An 18021-nucleotide genomic window follows, 5' to 3' on the forward strand; every position below is an offset into this window, starting at 1 on the left:
TTTGAGTAATTGGCTTGAAAATATTGGTCAAAGTCATTTAACGTAACGCTTCAAATATTAGTCAAGTCACTTAAAAATAGACTTGCTTTTAATCAAAAGGCAACACATATATTGTAGTTCAGTGATTAATGTTCTTTTCTAGCTCTTGAAACATAAATGTACAAGATAAATCATCAGCCACTAGTTCTCATTTTAAAAGATTAGTTACATGTTATAGGTGTGATGCCAGTTACACTCTAAAGTTGTTCTTACTAATTAATACAAAGCTCTTTTAAAAATATTCACTTCCTGATTTTTTTGTTTGCTATATATCACACATTCATGCACTCAACACTCAAATAAAACCACCTATACTATTTAGGGGGATGTTTTCTATCAGTATTTGTCTTCCATAGAATACAATTTGTAAGATCTCACTTATCCTATAGTGAAAGTGTAAATAAATGCCCACAGTTTATAATCCATATCTGATTTAAGGAGCAAGAGGATACAAATCTGCAAAGAAGTGAAGCGCAAGGGATATGTTGGTCTTGGGAACCAAAAACATTGGTGCAACTCCAAATAAAAAGTAACAAACATGTATTTTTCCATTGACTGAATTATATTTAAATAGGTAGATGTGAAAGTTCTTCCTTCAATTAAAAAAATACTCCTTGCCCCAGACTTGCTTCAGTGCAGAACCTTATCAACCACTAATTACTCTGAGCTGACTGAGGGAACAAACAGAAAACATTCCTGCTCATGACCAGGTGCCTAGTCTACCCTAACTGGTAAAACCAGTTAACATCTACTCAGTCCTCCAGTTTTAACACGGCGGAAGGGAATAAGAGAACTGAAAATGCAGCAGGACCGGAGACTCTGGAGCCCTGCCGTCTCTTACTGATGGCTCTCCAGATTTGGCAGAAAGCCAGGGTGAAGCAGATGAAGGCCCAGTTCCACTCGTGATTCTTGCCCACGGTGGACACACCCATGAAGATGAAGATCAAGGTCTCGCTGACGCTGCTCAGCATCTTCATGAAGTACTTGATGGTCGTGTATGATGTCTGGGACACGTTTTCTTCCACATACTTTTTCATTGTTACTGCACAGGCTGTGATTCTACAAAAGGAGCAGAGTCTCAGAGAAAATCCATGAGGTTTTCCCCCTCCACAAAACGCCCTCCCCACAGGCAATGCCACAGATGCGTGAAGCCCGTGTTGATGCAGGGATATCTCCCTTATTCCCTTCTGTGGCTGCAGATTTTCCACAGATTTTCTTTCTCCCTCTTTTCCCTCCCTAAGAGATCGTTACAAGGTAAGGTTGAATGTGATGGGAAGGTGGGCGTGGCACAGTGAAATAAAAGGACACATAATTCCCACGGGCACACGCAATGCAGAATGCTTCTTTCTTGCCCTCTTCATGAAGAGTTTGTCAGTCCCAACTCACACTCTCTACTTTACTCTGCCTTAAACCAAAATAACAGAATAATTCAGCAAGGTTATCATTTCCTCCAATCCAACCATAAATGATCAAAACTTCTAAGACAATGCAAGGGTCTTTTTTATTGGCTTTATTTCAAATATTTCTGTTCTAGAGTCATTAAGCAAGTATGGGAAAGAGAAAGAAACTTGCCTTGTCTTAGAAATTTTGATCATTTTCCAGGTGGGAAAGTGACAGATGCCTAGAGTTTACACTATTACATTTAATTGAAAGAGGTATTTCTCTACAATAAAATTAAATGTATCTGCCTGAATAGCTGGAAAGAAAGATAATGCCGTACAGAAAACAACATCATCAGATCTAATAAGCCAAGCTGAGAAGCCTCATTCAAAGGTAACATCTCAAGGATACAAGGACATAAGGATAAGCATTTCAAAAATATTTTCATTAGAGCAAAGAAATGTAGATTTCTAGTCTTATCCCATCTGCCTAGTTTCATCCCACACTGAAGAGTCATGGCTGCGTGATGTGGTTTGAGGGGCACGGCAGAAGGCAGAGCCCAGGAATGTCTGTCCCTCGTGCATGGCTTTCTTCAACTTTAAAATTAACTTTTCCACTTTGGGAGGCCAAGGCGTGCAGATCACGAGGTCAAGAGATCGAGACCATCCTGGCTAACACGGTGAAAACCCGTCTCCACTAAAAATACGAAAAAATTAGCCAGGTGTGGTGGTGGGCACCTGTAATCCCAGCTACTCAGGAGGCTGAGGCAGGAGAATGCCATGAACCCAGGAGGCGGAGTTTGCAGTGAGCCGAGATTGCACCATTGCACTCCAGCCTGGGCGACAGAATGAGACTCTGTCTCAAAAGAAAAAAAAACATTTCAAGGAAAAAAACACACTACTGAGATGAGAACTCAACGTTGAAGTTTCCCCAGATCTTCTCTGTACCAGCTTTCCTGAGCCTTCTAAATTGACATGATAATTGCTATGCTTTCCTCCTCAGGCAAATCACAAGAAGAAGATGAAGGCAGACATTGGAGAGAACGTTGGTTTGACAAAGAACCTGAATCAGGTTTTATAAAAGTTCAGAAGCTCCTAAATCCTGCAACATGTTGGAGGGTTAGCGTCATTAGTCATGTCTTTCCCAGATGCCTGGTTCACATGATGTGGTCCTAAACTTTCTATTACTATGTGACTTGATCCTTGGTTTGTACTCACGCCAGGATGCCAGAGAGATAGAGGGTTTCAGCAGCTAAGTAAGACAAATAGCTGAACATGAAGACGATGAGTGGCTCAATTGCAGAGATATTCTGAGTGAAACGTGTGATAAACGCAGAAATAAATCCAAAAACGATGCCAAACAATACCCCTCCAAGCCCCACAATGATGAATCGGGCACATCCAGCCAAAATGTCGACAGGTTCTATGTCTTCAAATTTATGCATCTTTGTAAAGGCAATTAACATATTGTATAAGACCTAGGCAAAAAAGAGAGTAAACAAATATGAATTATGAATAGAAACTAGGAATACTTTGCATACAGATTCTCAACTTTGTGTCTAGTTAAGTAACAGACAAAAATGAACTACACAACAAAATTACTAAGATGACTGCCTTTTAACTGTATTCCCAAAAATTTAGATGTATTCAATTTCACTGAATAAAAAGTGTAATACTCACAACCTCCAATCACTGAGCACCTACTACTTGCCTGTCTCTTTGCTAAGCTTTCAGTGGCAGTTAATTTATTGCCTCTGAACTCCAAATGTACCCTTCCATTTGTGTTCTATAATAGACAATGGAATTCCTTTAAGCATTTTTTCTTTGAAGTGAGCACCTAGTTAAGTTCTGTCCATAAAGGGCCTAGAAGGGACATTCAGGTGCAGGCAGAAGGGCCTTCCTGCAGTTTTTCTGGGGCCTGTGCGGAGAGTCAGCCATGTGGGTGTGAGGAAATCCAGCGGATCCTGCCTCAGCCACAGGCCCTGAAAATGATCCCTATGCAACCCTGCGGCTTCTGCCTGCTGATAACCTGTCTGCAAAAAGCCCCAGCATGACCCATGTGCCACATGTCTGTGGCCCAGGGCTCCACCCAAGCAGCCTACCCTCTGAGAGCCTTCTCCCCGTCCTCCCATGCATCCTGCTCCTCTGAAGATTCTCTCCCATCTCCCAAGTGCAGGCTCCCACTGCAGCCCCAGATTGCTGGCTGATGTCTGGCCCTGCCTGCCTTCCGGAGGGTGGTCGATTGTTTGCCCAGCAACTCCAGACCAGCTCCAGTCTAGCTAAAGCAGCCAACTTCTCTGCTACCCAGTGGCCAGTCCACACCTCCTCCAGTAAGAGGCGAACCCCTCCCAAGCGTGTCCTTCCTTGGGGGCCCTCCCTCAGCCCTAGGGCACATAGAGAGTTTCCTTATATCTTATAGTTATGCCTTTATTATAGTTCATACATTTTATAATGCATTCACATTTTTTATTTAACGTATCGTGTGGAGTATCTTACCTGATTGCACCTAGACCGTTATACCCTCCATACACATCATTTCACCGAATCCCCCAAACGACTCTAGCCTATGTGACACACGCTCTGAATTTTCCTATTATTTCTCTATTTATTTCAACATTTATTTTGAAGCTGCGGGGATCTACTTATCACTATTTCATGCCCCTCCACAGCCCAGAACTATGACCTAGCTCCTGAAAAGTGGCAGCAGCTGTGCAGGTAATGAGACATAGAGAAGAGTTGAACAAAGATTTCTGCAGAAAATGAAGACCTTTGGGAATATCAGTCCCTGAAGAGTCCTGCGAAATCACAGTATATGCCTCTTAGCATCTATCTACACCAGGAAAAATGCAAAAAATCAGAGCAGAGGACGGAAGCTAAAACTCAAGGGAATCGTGGCCATGATGGTATTCTGCGTGCTGCAGAAGCACAGATGGACTGCATGGACCTTCTAGAACTCATGATGCCCCGTCTCCTTCACAGTTGGCTCTCATTGCCCCTCTGGTTGTGGCCCCTCATGCTGCACCCTGCCAGGCTCGCCCAGGCCTTCTGCTTGACTCTGATCTCTCCAAGATGGGAATCAAATTCCTTATGGAGACAGTTAGTGTCTCCACTGAGTGACAATCAGTGTCACCACTGATCTTGGGTGTGACCTGACAGCCCTTGGGTTCTGGCTTTGGCTTCATCCTCAGGACTCACCAGAACCGCACACTGCATTGTGTGCACACTGACCCCTTGCTGTGGTCTGCAGCCTGCAGGAAGCCATTCCTCCCCCAGCCCCTTTCCTAGCTAGTTCTGGCCCCTCCAGGTCCTCTGTAAGCCCGACCTCTGCTGATTCCCCATAACATCACCTTCTTGATAAAAGATTATTGTTTTTGGCTGGGCATGGTGGCTCATGCCTGTAATCCCAGCACTTTGGGAGGCCGAGATGGGTGGGTCACCCAAAGTCAGAAGTTCGAGACCAGCCTTGCCAACGTGGTGAAACCCCATCTCTATTAAAAATTCAAAAAATTAGGCTCATGCCTGTAATCCTAGCACTTTTGGAGGCTGAGGTGGGCAGATTGCCTGAGCTCAGGAGTTCGAGACCAGGCTGGGCAACATGGTAAAACCCTATCTCTACTAAAATACAAAAAATTAGCCAGCAATGGTGGCATGTACCTGTAGTCGCAGCTACTTAGGAGACTGAGGCAGGAGAATTGCTTGAACCCAGGAAGTGGAGGTTGCAGTAAGCTGAGACTGCACCACTGTACTCCAGCCTGGGTGACAGAGCGAGACTCCATCTCTTAAAAAAAAAAAAAAATTAGCCAGGCTTGGTGGCAGACGCCTGTAATCCCAGCTACTCAGGAGACTGAGGCAGGAGAATCACTTGAACCCAGGAGGCGGAGGTTGCAGTGAGCTGAGATTGCACCATTGCACTCCAACCTGGGTGACAAAAGCGAAACTCTATCTTATTAAAAAAAAAAAAAAAAAAAAAAAGATTGTTGCTTTTCCACAGAGAGGTTGGCAGTAAATGATTGATCATGTGCAAAGTTGTCCCTAGGCTGCTGTCTTGGTTTGTTCATAATCATGAACAGTCAGAGTGCATTGATGACAAAGGCCTTCTCCTTGCTCTCCCTTCTAAAGAATGCCTCATGTTTGTTTGAGGGAGGCTGTCCTCTAGGGACAGATAGAAGCAAAAGCAGCAGGAGGTTATGGGATGGACATATTTATGCTGCAGTCACCATGTAACTGTACACTTTTTGCTACTCCCTTATGTGCAGATATCAAACATCATACAGAGTGGCTCTGGGCTTGGGAATGTGAGCTGGCAGTGAGAGGCATGCCTCGAAGTAGCTCAGGTGCCATCAATCCTCATCTAGGATGTTTCTTTGCCAATGCACTTTGTTGACCGGGGAGGGCACACCAGGAGGTTGCACAGTGGCCCTCTGCTAATGAGTTTTTTGTCCACGAGCACCTCTACAATAAGGCTCTGTCACCTTGACTCTTACATGACTCTCCTAGGGATGCTGTGACAAAGTACCACAAGCTAGGTGGCTCAAATTAACAAAACTGTATCCTCTCACTTTTGTGGAGACTAAAAGTCTGGGCTTGAGATGTCGGCAGTGCTATGCGCCCTCTGAAGGCGTTAGGGGAGGGCCCTTCCTTGCCTCTTATGAGCTTCTTCTGGTGACTGCCGGCAGTCCTCACCATTCCTAGGTTTGAGAGGGCATCACTACAGTCCCTGCCTGCATCTTCACCTGGTCTTCTCTGTGTGTCTCCTCTGTGTCATATCACCTTCTTAGAAGGACACCAGGCATTGGATTAGGGCCCACCATAGTCCAGTGTGAGCTCACCTTCAATAGGGATAACTGTAAAGACACTGTTTCCAATTAGGATCCTATCCTGAGGTTCCAGGTGAGCATGGATTTTTGAGGGGACACTATTCCACCCAGTACAGCTTTTATAAACAAAATGACCCTACCGTGAAATTAACTTGTATTACAGACTAGAAGTTTTCGTTATAAATCTCTCAGAGCACAGATAATTTTATTTTGAATTTTACAAGGTCTTAAACTCTGGCTTATTTCCCAAATGGTTCAATCATGTTTCTTAAGAGAGCCTAGGATGCAGGTTTTGAGTGTATGAATTAGTGCTCACAGTTCAATGTAATAAGTAACCAGTAGCCAATAAGCATGGTTAGATAAGGGAATGTGGGCAGAAGGTTATAATAGGCTTGGCTTCTTCCCTCAGAGGTAAGTTTCTAGTGTATTTTCTGGGAGGAGAGGAAGCTGGGGAAGATGAAGAAGAATCAGAAAGCTTGGTGCCAATGGGTCCAAGCAAGTACACACACAACATACAGACACATGCAATAGACACACACAACAGACACACAACAGACACACAAGCAACAGACACATACAACAGACACACAGACACACACACATACCATGAACATTGTGAATTTCTCGTATTAGGAAAAGAATTACTTAAAAAGAGAAAGACTTGCAGAAATCTTAAACCGAATTTGGTTAAGAATAAACAAGAAAAAGTGTAGAAATTGTCCAGAAGCAAAAGAGCAAAGGGAAACCCCCACAAATGTCCCACAATCCCTCCTAGAGAAAACTACTACAGATATGTATTTCCTAATTCTATCTATCTGGCTATCTATCTATCCATCTATATATCATCTATCCATCTGCTGTCTATCATACATCTCTCTATCTGGGGCAGTCAGAGCCCCTCAGATCTCTAACTGCAGGGATTCCCATCTGCCACTCTCAGCTAAGGCCTGAGCTTGGCAGGGACACTGAGATAGGCCCCTTCCTGGAAGGCAAAGGACTCCTTGGATACGTGTTGTAGCCTGCAGATTCCTGATGAGCTTAATAAACTCTCTAAGAAATGCAGCAAAGACAGTCCCATCCAACTTCTGTCCTTCCCTCTCTCCTTCCCCTGGAATCACTCTGCACTGTGACCTGAGGGCTCTCCCATCCCCCTGGGCTTCTTCCTCATTTTCCCTCACAGGAGTTTCTCTAGTAAAACTCTTGTATATTTAATGCACTCTGAGTGTCTGATCCATGAAGGACCTGGACAACATCTATTGGTGTGTTTGTGTATCAGTCACACTTTACAAAACTGTTAAAATCCTGGTCTATTTTATTTAAACAAACTGAAGCCATGCTTTAAGAACACCTGCGCTGAGTATTTGAAAAAAAAATGTGATGTATGATTTTGAATGAATCCAAAAGAATCTTAGTGGTTGTGTCTTGATTCGGTGAGTTTGTTTAATCCAATTTCACTTTCTGCCACATATGGGTCTGAGAAGGCCTGAGCATTGCACTGTTGGAGTTGAGCTCACACTGAAAGGAGTGAAGCCACAGTGAGGAGTCACACACTCCCCACAATCCCAGAAAAGGAAAGTCTGAATGAGGTTAAGTGGAACCTGACTCTTTATTTGACTCTCAAATCCAAAGGAAACTCAGAGAATATGACCGAGACTCAAAGATTTGAATATTGTTGCCACAAACTAAAACTCTTTTACATAGCTTGTTAGTTTATTAGTAGCTACCCAGACTGTCCCAATGGCCTGGGAAAGTCAACTGGGCCAGCCTTGTCTCTGGACACCAGTGTGCCCTGCTAGGAAGATGCCATGGCAGTTTCAGAAGCTAAAGTAGTACATATAATTAAGAAGACTGCATTTACAATCACAATCCTTACTACTGAACGAAAAACAGTTCTTACCTTTCAAATTACCAGGCTCTGGGTAACATTATAGTTACAAAAGATTTTCTTTGGGTTCATTTCAAGTCACAATAATGTGTGTGTACCTTTTATACACTGAAGGGAAAAGCTTAGCCAATGCTAAATCTCAAACATGTCCACAGCCCCATGGAGAAAAAGGTTAGATTTTTCCTCTTCACTCATTGTCTCAGCAAACGGTCCTTCTGCGTTATCTTTAACAGATTCTCCAAGCCTTCCAACATTATAATAATGATGATCCTTTAGCTGATGCCATCGTAAAAGTTTGCAAAGCCCTTTTAACACACAGAGACTCACACAATGACTAAAAACATTAGTCCTTCGACCAGGGCTCAGCAGAGGTGAAGAGTCAATTCCAAATGTGCTGACATTTTTTTTCTTGTTAACTTTATTGAGGAAAGACTTACATATGATAAACTCTATCTAAAGTGAATGAATTCTGGGCGTTGTAGATACTTATAAAGCCATTGCCATAGTCAAGATACAGAACAATCCCAAGAACCCTGAAAGGTTCCTCATTCATTTGAAGTCCATCCTTCTCCCCGACCCCGGCCCCAGGAAATCTCTAATTTATTATTGTCGCAATAGATTAATTTGCATTTTATATAGTTTGAATAATAAATTATGAACTCTTTTTTTCTGGCTTATTTAACTCAGCATGATGTTTTTGAGTTACCCAAGTTGTTGCAGATATTAGCAGTCCTTTCCTTTTTATACCTGAGTAGTATTCCACTATCTGGTTATGGCATATTTTCTTCATTTATTTACCTATTTACCTGTTAATGAGTATTTGTCCACTCCCAACTCCCCAGTTTTTGGCTCTTTGAATGTTGCTGCTGTGAACATTCATGTACAAGCCTTTTTTGTAGACCTATGTTGTCATTTCTCTTGCGTATATACCTAGGAGTACAATGGCTAGGTAGTATGGTAGACACGTGAAAGTTTTAAGAAACTGCCAAATTGTTTTTCAAAGTCATCATATCAGGCCAGGCATGGTGGCTCATGCCTGTAATCCCAGCAATTTGGGAGGCCGAGGCAGGTGGATCACTTGAGGCCAGGAGTTCAAGACCAGCCTGGCTAACATGGTGAAACCCTGTCTCTACTAAAGATACAAAAATTAGCTGGGTGTGACGGCATGTGCCTGTAATTCCAGCTACTCAGGAGGCTGAGACAGGACAATCCCTTGAATCTGGGAGATGGAGATTGCAGTCAGCAGGTGAGCAGAGATATGCCACTGCACTCCAGCCTGGGCAACACAGCGAGACTCTCTCTCAAAAATAGAATAAAAACAAAACAAAGTCATCATATCATTTTATATACCCACCTGTGGAGCCTAAAGCAACCTCATCTTGGATGCTAATCCACCATGTTGATTTCTGATTAATCCCAGTTCTGGGAATGCCTCTAAGATTTCTGTTTTATCTACTGTTCTTTTTGTAAAAGCACATACTATAAATTGTGCCCTTGATTTATAGTAAGTAAAGTAAGTACAGTAAGCTCAAGCAACTTTGCCCATAAATTCTGCCCATAGACAGATTTATACAACATTCTTGCCTTTCCCTACAATTGTCCTACACATTCCTTCTCTATAGTATATAAGCCCTGGGTCTGGGAGCTAAAGGCACGGTGCTCCACCATATTGTGTCACCACTGCTGAAGACAAAAGCATAGCTTCTGTTCCTGTCTCTGCTAAATGTTTATTTCTAAAAAACTAGGTATATCCATCACTTTTTTCTGCCTCTCAGCTTCCTTGGACTTTCAGGTAGATTTGGACAAACCCTATCTACTGTAGAACACCACCAAAAATGTATGAGATTCCCAGTTGCTCCATATCCTTGGCAACACTTGATATTGTCAGTTTTTTAAATTCTAGTCATTTGAATGGATGGGTGGCATTTCCCTGTGATTTAATTTGCATTTCCCTGATTACTATGTTGTGCATATTTTCATGTGCTTACTGGCCATGAATATGTCATCATTTATTGTGTATCTGTTCAAATCTTTTTTTTATTTTTAATTGAGCTGTTTATAGCCTTACTGAGAACTAGAATTATTTAAAATTATTTCCATATTCTCTATGTCTTTTGTGAAATGCATGTATAGTGAATGTTTTCTTTCATATATAGCTTGCTGTTTTGATTGTGCATTTTGAAGAGCATTTTTTTCTTTGATAAAATCCAATTCATTGCTTTTTCTTATTTGTGTGTGTTTTAATTTGTGCTTTTCCTGTCTTTTGACTACTCCAAGGTCAAAAAGTCTTTGTTTCTATAGTCATAAAGATTAAACTTCCATGTTTTCTTCCAGGAAATTTATAATTATACCTTTTCCATTTTATCTATGATACATCTTGTGTTAATTTTTAAATATGGCTTGAGGTTAGGGGTGATTTTCATGTTTTCCACATGGATACCAGATTTTTTCAGTACCATTTGTTGAACAGACTTTGCCTTCCATTGAATTGCCTTAGTTCTTTTGCCAAAAATTAATTGAGCATGTATATGTAAGTCTATTTCTAAACTCTCCAGTCTCTTTCATAGTCTATATCTCTATTCTTTAATTAATATTGTCATTTGTGTATAATTATTATAATTATCATGGCATTATAGTAAGTCATCAAATAAGTCTTTTAGCTTTGTTCTTTAGTTTTAAACATTGTTTCATGTAGTCTAGGTCATTCACATTTCCAAACAGATTTTTAGAATCAGCTTTGTCAATTTCTACTAAAATGTTTTCTGGGATTTTGATTGGCTTTTATTGAATCTATAGATCGAATAGGAGAAAACTGATACCTTAAAAATGTTTACTCTTCCATTAATGAATGTGACATTATTTAGGTCTTCTAATTCCGGTCAGCAATGTTGTATAATATTCAATGAAAGGATCTAGCATATCTTTGTTAAATTCACTTCAAAGTATTTCTGTTTTGGGAGTACTTTTAAATGTTATTTAAAAGATATCTAAAATGTTATTTTCTTTCCTGAACCATGAAACATCTAGAAGTTTGTTTTTTAATTTCCAAATATTAAGAATTTCCTAGATATTTTAAATATATTTTTAATTCTTTTGTGTACAAAAAATATACTCTGTATGGTATCAAGGCTTCTAAAGTTATTGAGGCTTCTTTAGTTGTCAAATGTATGGCCATTTTTATTAAGCATACCATAAGCACTTGAAAATGATGTTGAGTATCCAGTAGTTGGGCATAATATTCTATGAATAGGAATTAGGGCAAGGTGTTTGATAATATTCAGATTCTCCATGCCTTGCTGATATTTTACTTAATTTTAGTATCATTTCCTAAGAGAAAGGTATCAGAATCTCCTACTAAAATTATGGAATTGTCATTTTCTGCCTTTCAATTTTTCAATTTTTAATTCATGTATTTTGTTGCACTAATATTAGGTGGATATACATGTACAATTTTTAGGCATTCTTGACTAGTCAGCTTTTTTATCATTATGATAGATCCTTCTCTATCTTTGTAATATTTTCTATCTTTATATCTTTTAACTGATATTAACGTAGCCAAATCAACATTCTTATGCTTATTGTTTGCTTGGTTTATCTTTTTGCATCCATTTACTTTCACCTTATTTATGTCTTTATAATTAAATTGCATTTCTTATAAATAGAATATATTTGAGCCCTGCTTTATAATCAGTTCTGTTAATCTCTGGCTTTTGATTGGAGCGTTTAGTCCATTAACAGTTAATGTAATATTGTTATGGTTAGGTTTAGATCTACCATATTACTATATTTTTTTTTTCTTTTCCCTTTCGCTCCTGGTCTATTGTCTTTTCCTGCATTCATTTTTATTTACTGAATACTTTTTAGAATTCTATTTTAATTTTATCTATTGACCAAATTTTTTGCATCATGTTTAGTGATGCTCTACAGTAACATCCTTAACTTTGTACAGTATTCTTTTGACTAACATTATACCACTTCATATAAAATAAAGAAACCTTATAGCCATGTCAGTTCATTAAATGTACTGACTTTTAACTGTCCTTAAGAACCAAATTAAGAAGGCTCTTTGTAGTCATAATATTAAATCGTATGGATTCATTTGACACTGATAGCTGAGGCCCTAATCATAATTAATTGCATTTTTTTGTGACCACCAACCCTCATAGTCATGATAGTTATGGTCCCCACCATGCACATGGATCCCTGTAAGGGTAACTTCTATGACATAGCATCTGAGGAAGGGGTAGTCTTATTTGACTACATTACTTTTAACAGGGGATCTACTCAAGGGTGAGAGTAGACAGACCCTCAAGAAGTCTATCTATAGACTGGGGTCTGGGAAGTAGTCTGAGGTGAAACCCTCTGCCCAGATTGCAGCTATGGTAACTGTTTTTTCTGTCACAAACATAACTGATTTGGAATGAATGACTAGAGAAATACAATGAGATAGATTAAGGGACAATGAGGGACCATGAACAACTATGAGTTGTGGGACAGAAAAACTGAAAAATAGAAACTAAGAGAAGGGAAAGGATAATTGAGTGGATGATATGGAAGCTAACTGGAGTGGTGATATGGTTTGACTGTGTCCCCACCCAAATCTCATCTTGAATTGTAGTTCCCATAATCCCTATGTGTTAGGGGAGTGACATGGTGGGAGGTAATTGAATCATGGGGATGGTTACCTCCATGCTGTCTTCATGATAGTGAGTGAGTTCTCACAAGGTCTGGTGGTTTTATAAAGGGCAGTTTCTCGTACATGCTGTCCTGCCTGCCACCATGTAAGACGTGCCTTTGCTCCTCCTTTGCCTTCTGCCATAATTGTGAGGCCTTCCCAGTCATGTGGAACTGTGAGTCAATTAAACCTCTTTCTCTTTATAAATTACCCAGTCTTGGGTATTTCTTCATAGCAACATGAAAATGGACTAATACAGTAAATTGGTACAGGTAGAGTGGGGTACTGCTATAAGGATACCCAAAAATGTGAAAGTGACTTTGGAACTGGGTAACAGGCAGAGTTTGGAACAATTTGGAGGGCTCAGAAGAAGACAAGAAAGATTGGAACTTCCAAGAGACTTGGAAGGCTCAGAAGACAGGAAGCTGTGAGAAAGTTTGAAACTTCCTAGAGACTTGTTGAATGGCTTTGGCCAAAATGCTGATAATGATAAGGACAACGAAGTCCAGGCTGAGGTGGTCTCAGATGGAGATGAAGAACTTATTGGGAACTGTAATAAAGGTAACTCTTTTTATGTTTTAGCAGAAACTGGCAGCATTTTGCCCCTGCTTTAGAAATCTGTGGAACTTTGAACTTCAAAGAGATGATTTACAGTACCTGGCAGAAGAAATTTCTAATAGGCAAAGCATCCAAGAGGAAGCAGAGCATACAAGTTTGGAAAATTTGCAGCCTGACTATGAGGTAAAAAAGAAAAAAACATTTTCTGGGGAGAAATTCAAGCCTGCAGCAGAAATTTGCACAAGTAATGAGGAACCGAATGTTAATCACCAAGACAATAGGGAAAATGTCTCCAGGGTCTCCAGGACATATCAGAGACCTTCACAGCAGTCCCTCCCATAACATGGCTGGAGGCCTAGGAGGGAAAAAATGGTTTCCTGGACTGAGGCCAGGGCCCCCCTGCTCTATGCAGCCTTAGGACATGGTGCAGTGTGTCTCAGCTGCTTCAGCTCCAGCTGTGGCTAAAAGGGGCCAAAATACTGCTCAGGTCATTGCTTCAGAGGGTGTAAGCTCCAAGCTTTGGCAGCTTACACAGGATGTTGGGCCTGTGGGCACACAGAAGTCAAGAATTTGAGGTTTGGGAACCTCTGCTTAGATTTCATAGAATGTATGGTAATGCCTGGATGTCCAGGCTGAAGTTTTCTACAGGGGCAGGGCCCTTATGGAGAACTTCAGCTAGGACAGTGCAGAAGGAAAATGTGGAGTTGGAGCCCCCAGACAGACTCCCCATTTGGGTGCTGCTTAGTGGGGCTGTGAGAAGAAGGCCAGATGCCTCCAGACCCCAGAACGGCAGTCCAATGACAGCTTGTACCTGGAAAAGCCACAGACCCTCAAAACCAGGCCATGAAAGCAGCCAGGGTGGTGGGGGAGGTGGGGGCTGTAACCTGCAAAGCCACAAGGGCAGAGCTGCCCAAGACCATGGGAACCTACTTGCATTAGCATGACCTGGATGTGAGACATGGAATCAAAGGAAATCATTTTGGAGATTTAAGATTTGACTGTCCTTCTGGATTTTGGACTTGCATGGGGCCTGCAGCCCCTTCATTTTGGCCAATTTCTCCCATTTGGAACAGGTGTATTTACCCAATGCCTTTACCCCCACTGTATCTAGGAAGGAAATAACTTGCTTTTGATTTTACAAGGTCATAGGTGGAAGGGACTTGCCTTGTCTCAGATGAGACTTTGGACTGTGGACTTCTGAGTTAATGCTGAAATGAGTTAAGACGTTGGGGAACTATTGGGAAGGCATGATTGGTTTTGAAATGTGAGGACATGAGATTTGGGAGGGGACAGCAGTAAAACAATATGGTTTGGCTGTGTTCCCACCCAAATCTCATCTTGAATTGTAGCTCTCATAATCCCTACTTGTCATGGGAGGGACCCAGTGGGAGGTAATTGAATCATAGAGTGGGTTTTTCTCATGCTGTTCTTGTGATAATGAATAAGTCTCATAAGATCTGATGGTTTTATAAAGGGCAGTTCCCCTGCACATGCTCTCTTGCCTGCTACCATGTAAAATGTGCCTTTGCTCCTCCTTCGCCTTCCGCCATGATTGTGAAGCCTCCTCAACCATGTGGTACTTGAGTCCATGAAACCTCTTTTTCTTCATAAATTACCCAGTCTCGGGTATTCATTAATAGCAAAAAAAAAAAAAAAAAAAATGCATTAATACAAATGAGAAGAGAAATAAAAAAATTCAATTGAAAAGCAGCAGAGTGTGAGTGAGTGACCAAATGCATTCCTGATGAGGCTCTGAAATGACAATGTAATAGCTATTAGTACTGCTTATCCAATATTTCTTTCCCTTCTAGGAACATTGTAGGATGTCACTTCTGTCTCTTTGAGGTTGGTTGTCACCATGTGTTTACGCCTGGCCAACTTTTGAGTTTGAGAGTTTTTGTTTGTTTTTTTCTCAAGAAAGAATGACAAGAGACAGTTTCAAATAGAAGAGATATATGTCATTTCCAGAATGGAGCATTTTCTTGCTGAGGTGAGACCCTCCAGAAATCTCTCTTTCCTCCAGCACAGTGACCAGCAATGTTCAATATGGTAAACTGCCCTATCAGCTAAAGACCTTGAGTAACCATTAAGAAGGGGGAGACCTGTTGGCTAGCAAAAGGCAAATAGTACAAGCAAGAAATAAACCTTTGTTGTTTTTGGCTATTTAGGTTTGGAGAGATACTTATTATACAGCATAATCAAGTTCATCCTGATGGTAAAAGATCTGTGAACTCTTGCTTCTGAAATTCCTAAAAGCAGCTTGGTTCTAGATGAACCTTTGTGACACTTCATCATAAAGCACTTATTATTCCTGGGTTCCTGAGGGGTCAGCTACAGGTTGAATCATGCCCCCCTCTCCAAATTTGTATGTTGAAGTTTAACTGCCAGTGCCTGATAATGTGACTGCATATAGAGACAGCATCTTTCAAGAGGTCATTAAGTTAAAATGAGATCATAAGGGTGGGGCCTTAATCCAATATGATTGGTGTCCTTATAAGAAAATGAAGAGATACTAGGGAGGGTCACACAGAGGAAAGGCCACATAAGGACAAAGCTAAGAAGGTAGCTGCCTGCAAGTCAAGGAATGAGGCCTCAACAGAAACCAATCCTGCCCACATCTTGTTCTTGGACTTCCAACCTCCATAATATGAAAGAATAAAAGTCTGTTGTTTCAGCCCCCCAATCTCCACTATTTTATTACAGCAGCCCTAGAGGGGTCTTCCTCATTGCCTTGCATACCTTTATAATTAATCTTCACTGCTTGAGCTTGCCATAACTCAGTTTCTTAAAACAAAAAGCCTAATTACTGACCCTTTATTTGTTTTACTGTCAAGTTAAAAAAAAGAAAAACATTGGAAGTTAAGAGTCACAACATAATACAATAAAAATAATCTTTCCTGCATGCCAGATAATGGAAAAATGCAAAGAATATCATAAAGACCTGTAGTCAGCAACCTGACTCAAAAAATTAAATGATGAACCCAGTTCATTTTCTAGCTTGTATTAAGGAGCTCTGGCATAGTAAACTCTGTCATGGGCAGTTTTTTGGCAACCACCTACTCTGACTCTCCAACCACAAAAGGAAACCCACTAAGAAGACCAGCAATTAACTAGCAAGCTCGCATAACAATGTAAAAGGCAGAAGAGAGGAAGCTCTTTTACCTTACTCCTAAATGAGGGGAAAAAAAGACCTGAAGCCCAGGATAGGGAAGTAAAACAAGGTGTTCATCCATGTTCATGGGGTTGAGATCTCTGGACATTCGTTCTTTCCAAGTTCAGCGAACCGAGGCCAAGCTGGTGAACTGAATGGACGTCAGAACATGTAATGAGGATGAGAGAAAAGTATGTGTATCAATAAATCCTGTTTATTGACCTAGTGCACAGCAATGACATTTCTTTAAGGAATTCTTTTTCAATTTAAAAAGTTTGAAACTCTTCCGAACTTGAAGAAAGATGGAGGATTGCCATAGTTCATAGCTGCAATTATCACCTACTTGCCAATGACTTCCAAACATGCATCTTGTTTAAGCTCTGGCCCAGGATCTAGATTTTCATTTCTATAACTGCTGAACAATTTCTTTCAATTGCCTGTAGGTTTCTAAGGCTCAACAATTAAAAACCAACCTAATACTATCATCCACCTCCACCAACACCTGTTCCTCACCCATGGTGCCATCCAAGAACCCGCCTGAGTCTACCACCCCTTAGTCTATGCAAATCCCTCTCCTCCTTCACTCCCCACATCAATTTGAAGCAAATGACTTTAGGACTATCTTTCACCATCTAGTGTCAGTTCACCTGCATGATACAAAAGGTAGTTTAAAAGCCACTTAACTTCAAAACTCTTTTAGCCATAAAAGCAAGCATCAGTTGTAAGTGATAGATTTAAACTCACTAAAGACTAGCTCTGTAATTTGCTTTTTCTGAGAGGGAGATTGCTCTGGCTTAGTGGAACAAGCAGTGTCTGACCCTAAGTAATAGCTCAGTAATATTTTTTGATAAATGAATGGATGGATGGATGGATGGAGGATTAGAACTCAGGGGACCTCTGGCTCCACCAGACACGACTGAACTTAATTGTTAACATAAAGGAATTAGATTTCAGGCTGGGCGCGGTGGCTCATGCCTGTAATCCCAGCACTTTGGGAGGCCGAGGCGGGCGGATCACGAGATCAAGAGATCGAGACCATCCTGATTAACACGGTGAAACCCCGTCTTTACTAAAAATACAAAAAATTAGCTGGGCATGGTGGCGGGCGCCTGTAGTCCCAGCTACTCGGGAGGCTGAGGCAGGAGAATGGCGTGAACCTGGGAGGCGGAGCTTGCTGTGAGCCGAGATTGCGCCACTGCCCTACAGCCTGGGCGACAGAGCGAGACTCCCTCTCAAAAAAAAAAAAAAAGGAATTAGATTTCATGGTCTCTCAGCTCTCTCAGTGGTATTAACCTATTACTCACCAGCAACCAAAGCTGGTCCTGGGGGGTAAGGAGGAAAGTATGGATTACCCCAGCCTGGAGGCAGGGTCAATGGCTTCCTCCCTCACCCATCGCCTGGATCTAGTGCTCCCATCCAGCCCTGTGTAACAGGTTCTGCTGGATGTCATCCATTTATGCAACCATGGAGGAAGCTATAAGGAAACTATTTGTCAGCCAGCACCTCCCAAACAGCCA

General features: G+C 41.2%; 1 protein-coding gene across 1 annotated transcript in view; it reads right to left on the minus strand.

The window, feature by feature from the left end:
- The window catches only part of SLC9A4 (solute carrier family 9 member A4), a 58680-nt gene that overhangs the window by 26151 nt on the left and 14508 nt on the right, over positions 1-18021 (minus strand). Inside the window, exons 3-4 of the mRNA XM_055241817.1 lie at positions 2637-2896; positions 881-1098 (exon numbers count right to left, since the gene is read on the minus strand). Of these exons, the coding sequence (XP_055097792.1) occupies positions 881-1098; positions 2637-2896 (478 nt within the window). The remainder of the gene's footprint in view (positions 1-880; positions 1099-2636; positions 2897-18021) is intronic.

The sequence above is a fragment of the Symphalangus syndactylus genome, chromosome 14 (assembly GCF_028878055.3).
Source record: "Symphalangus syndactylus isolate Jambi chromosome 14, NHGRI_mSymSyn1-v2.1_pri, whole genome shotgun sequence".
Lineage (NCBI taxonomy): Eukaryota > Metazoa > Chordata > Mammalia > Primates > Hylobatidae > Symphalangus > Symphalangus syndactylus.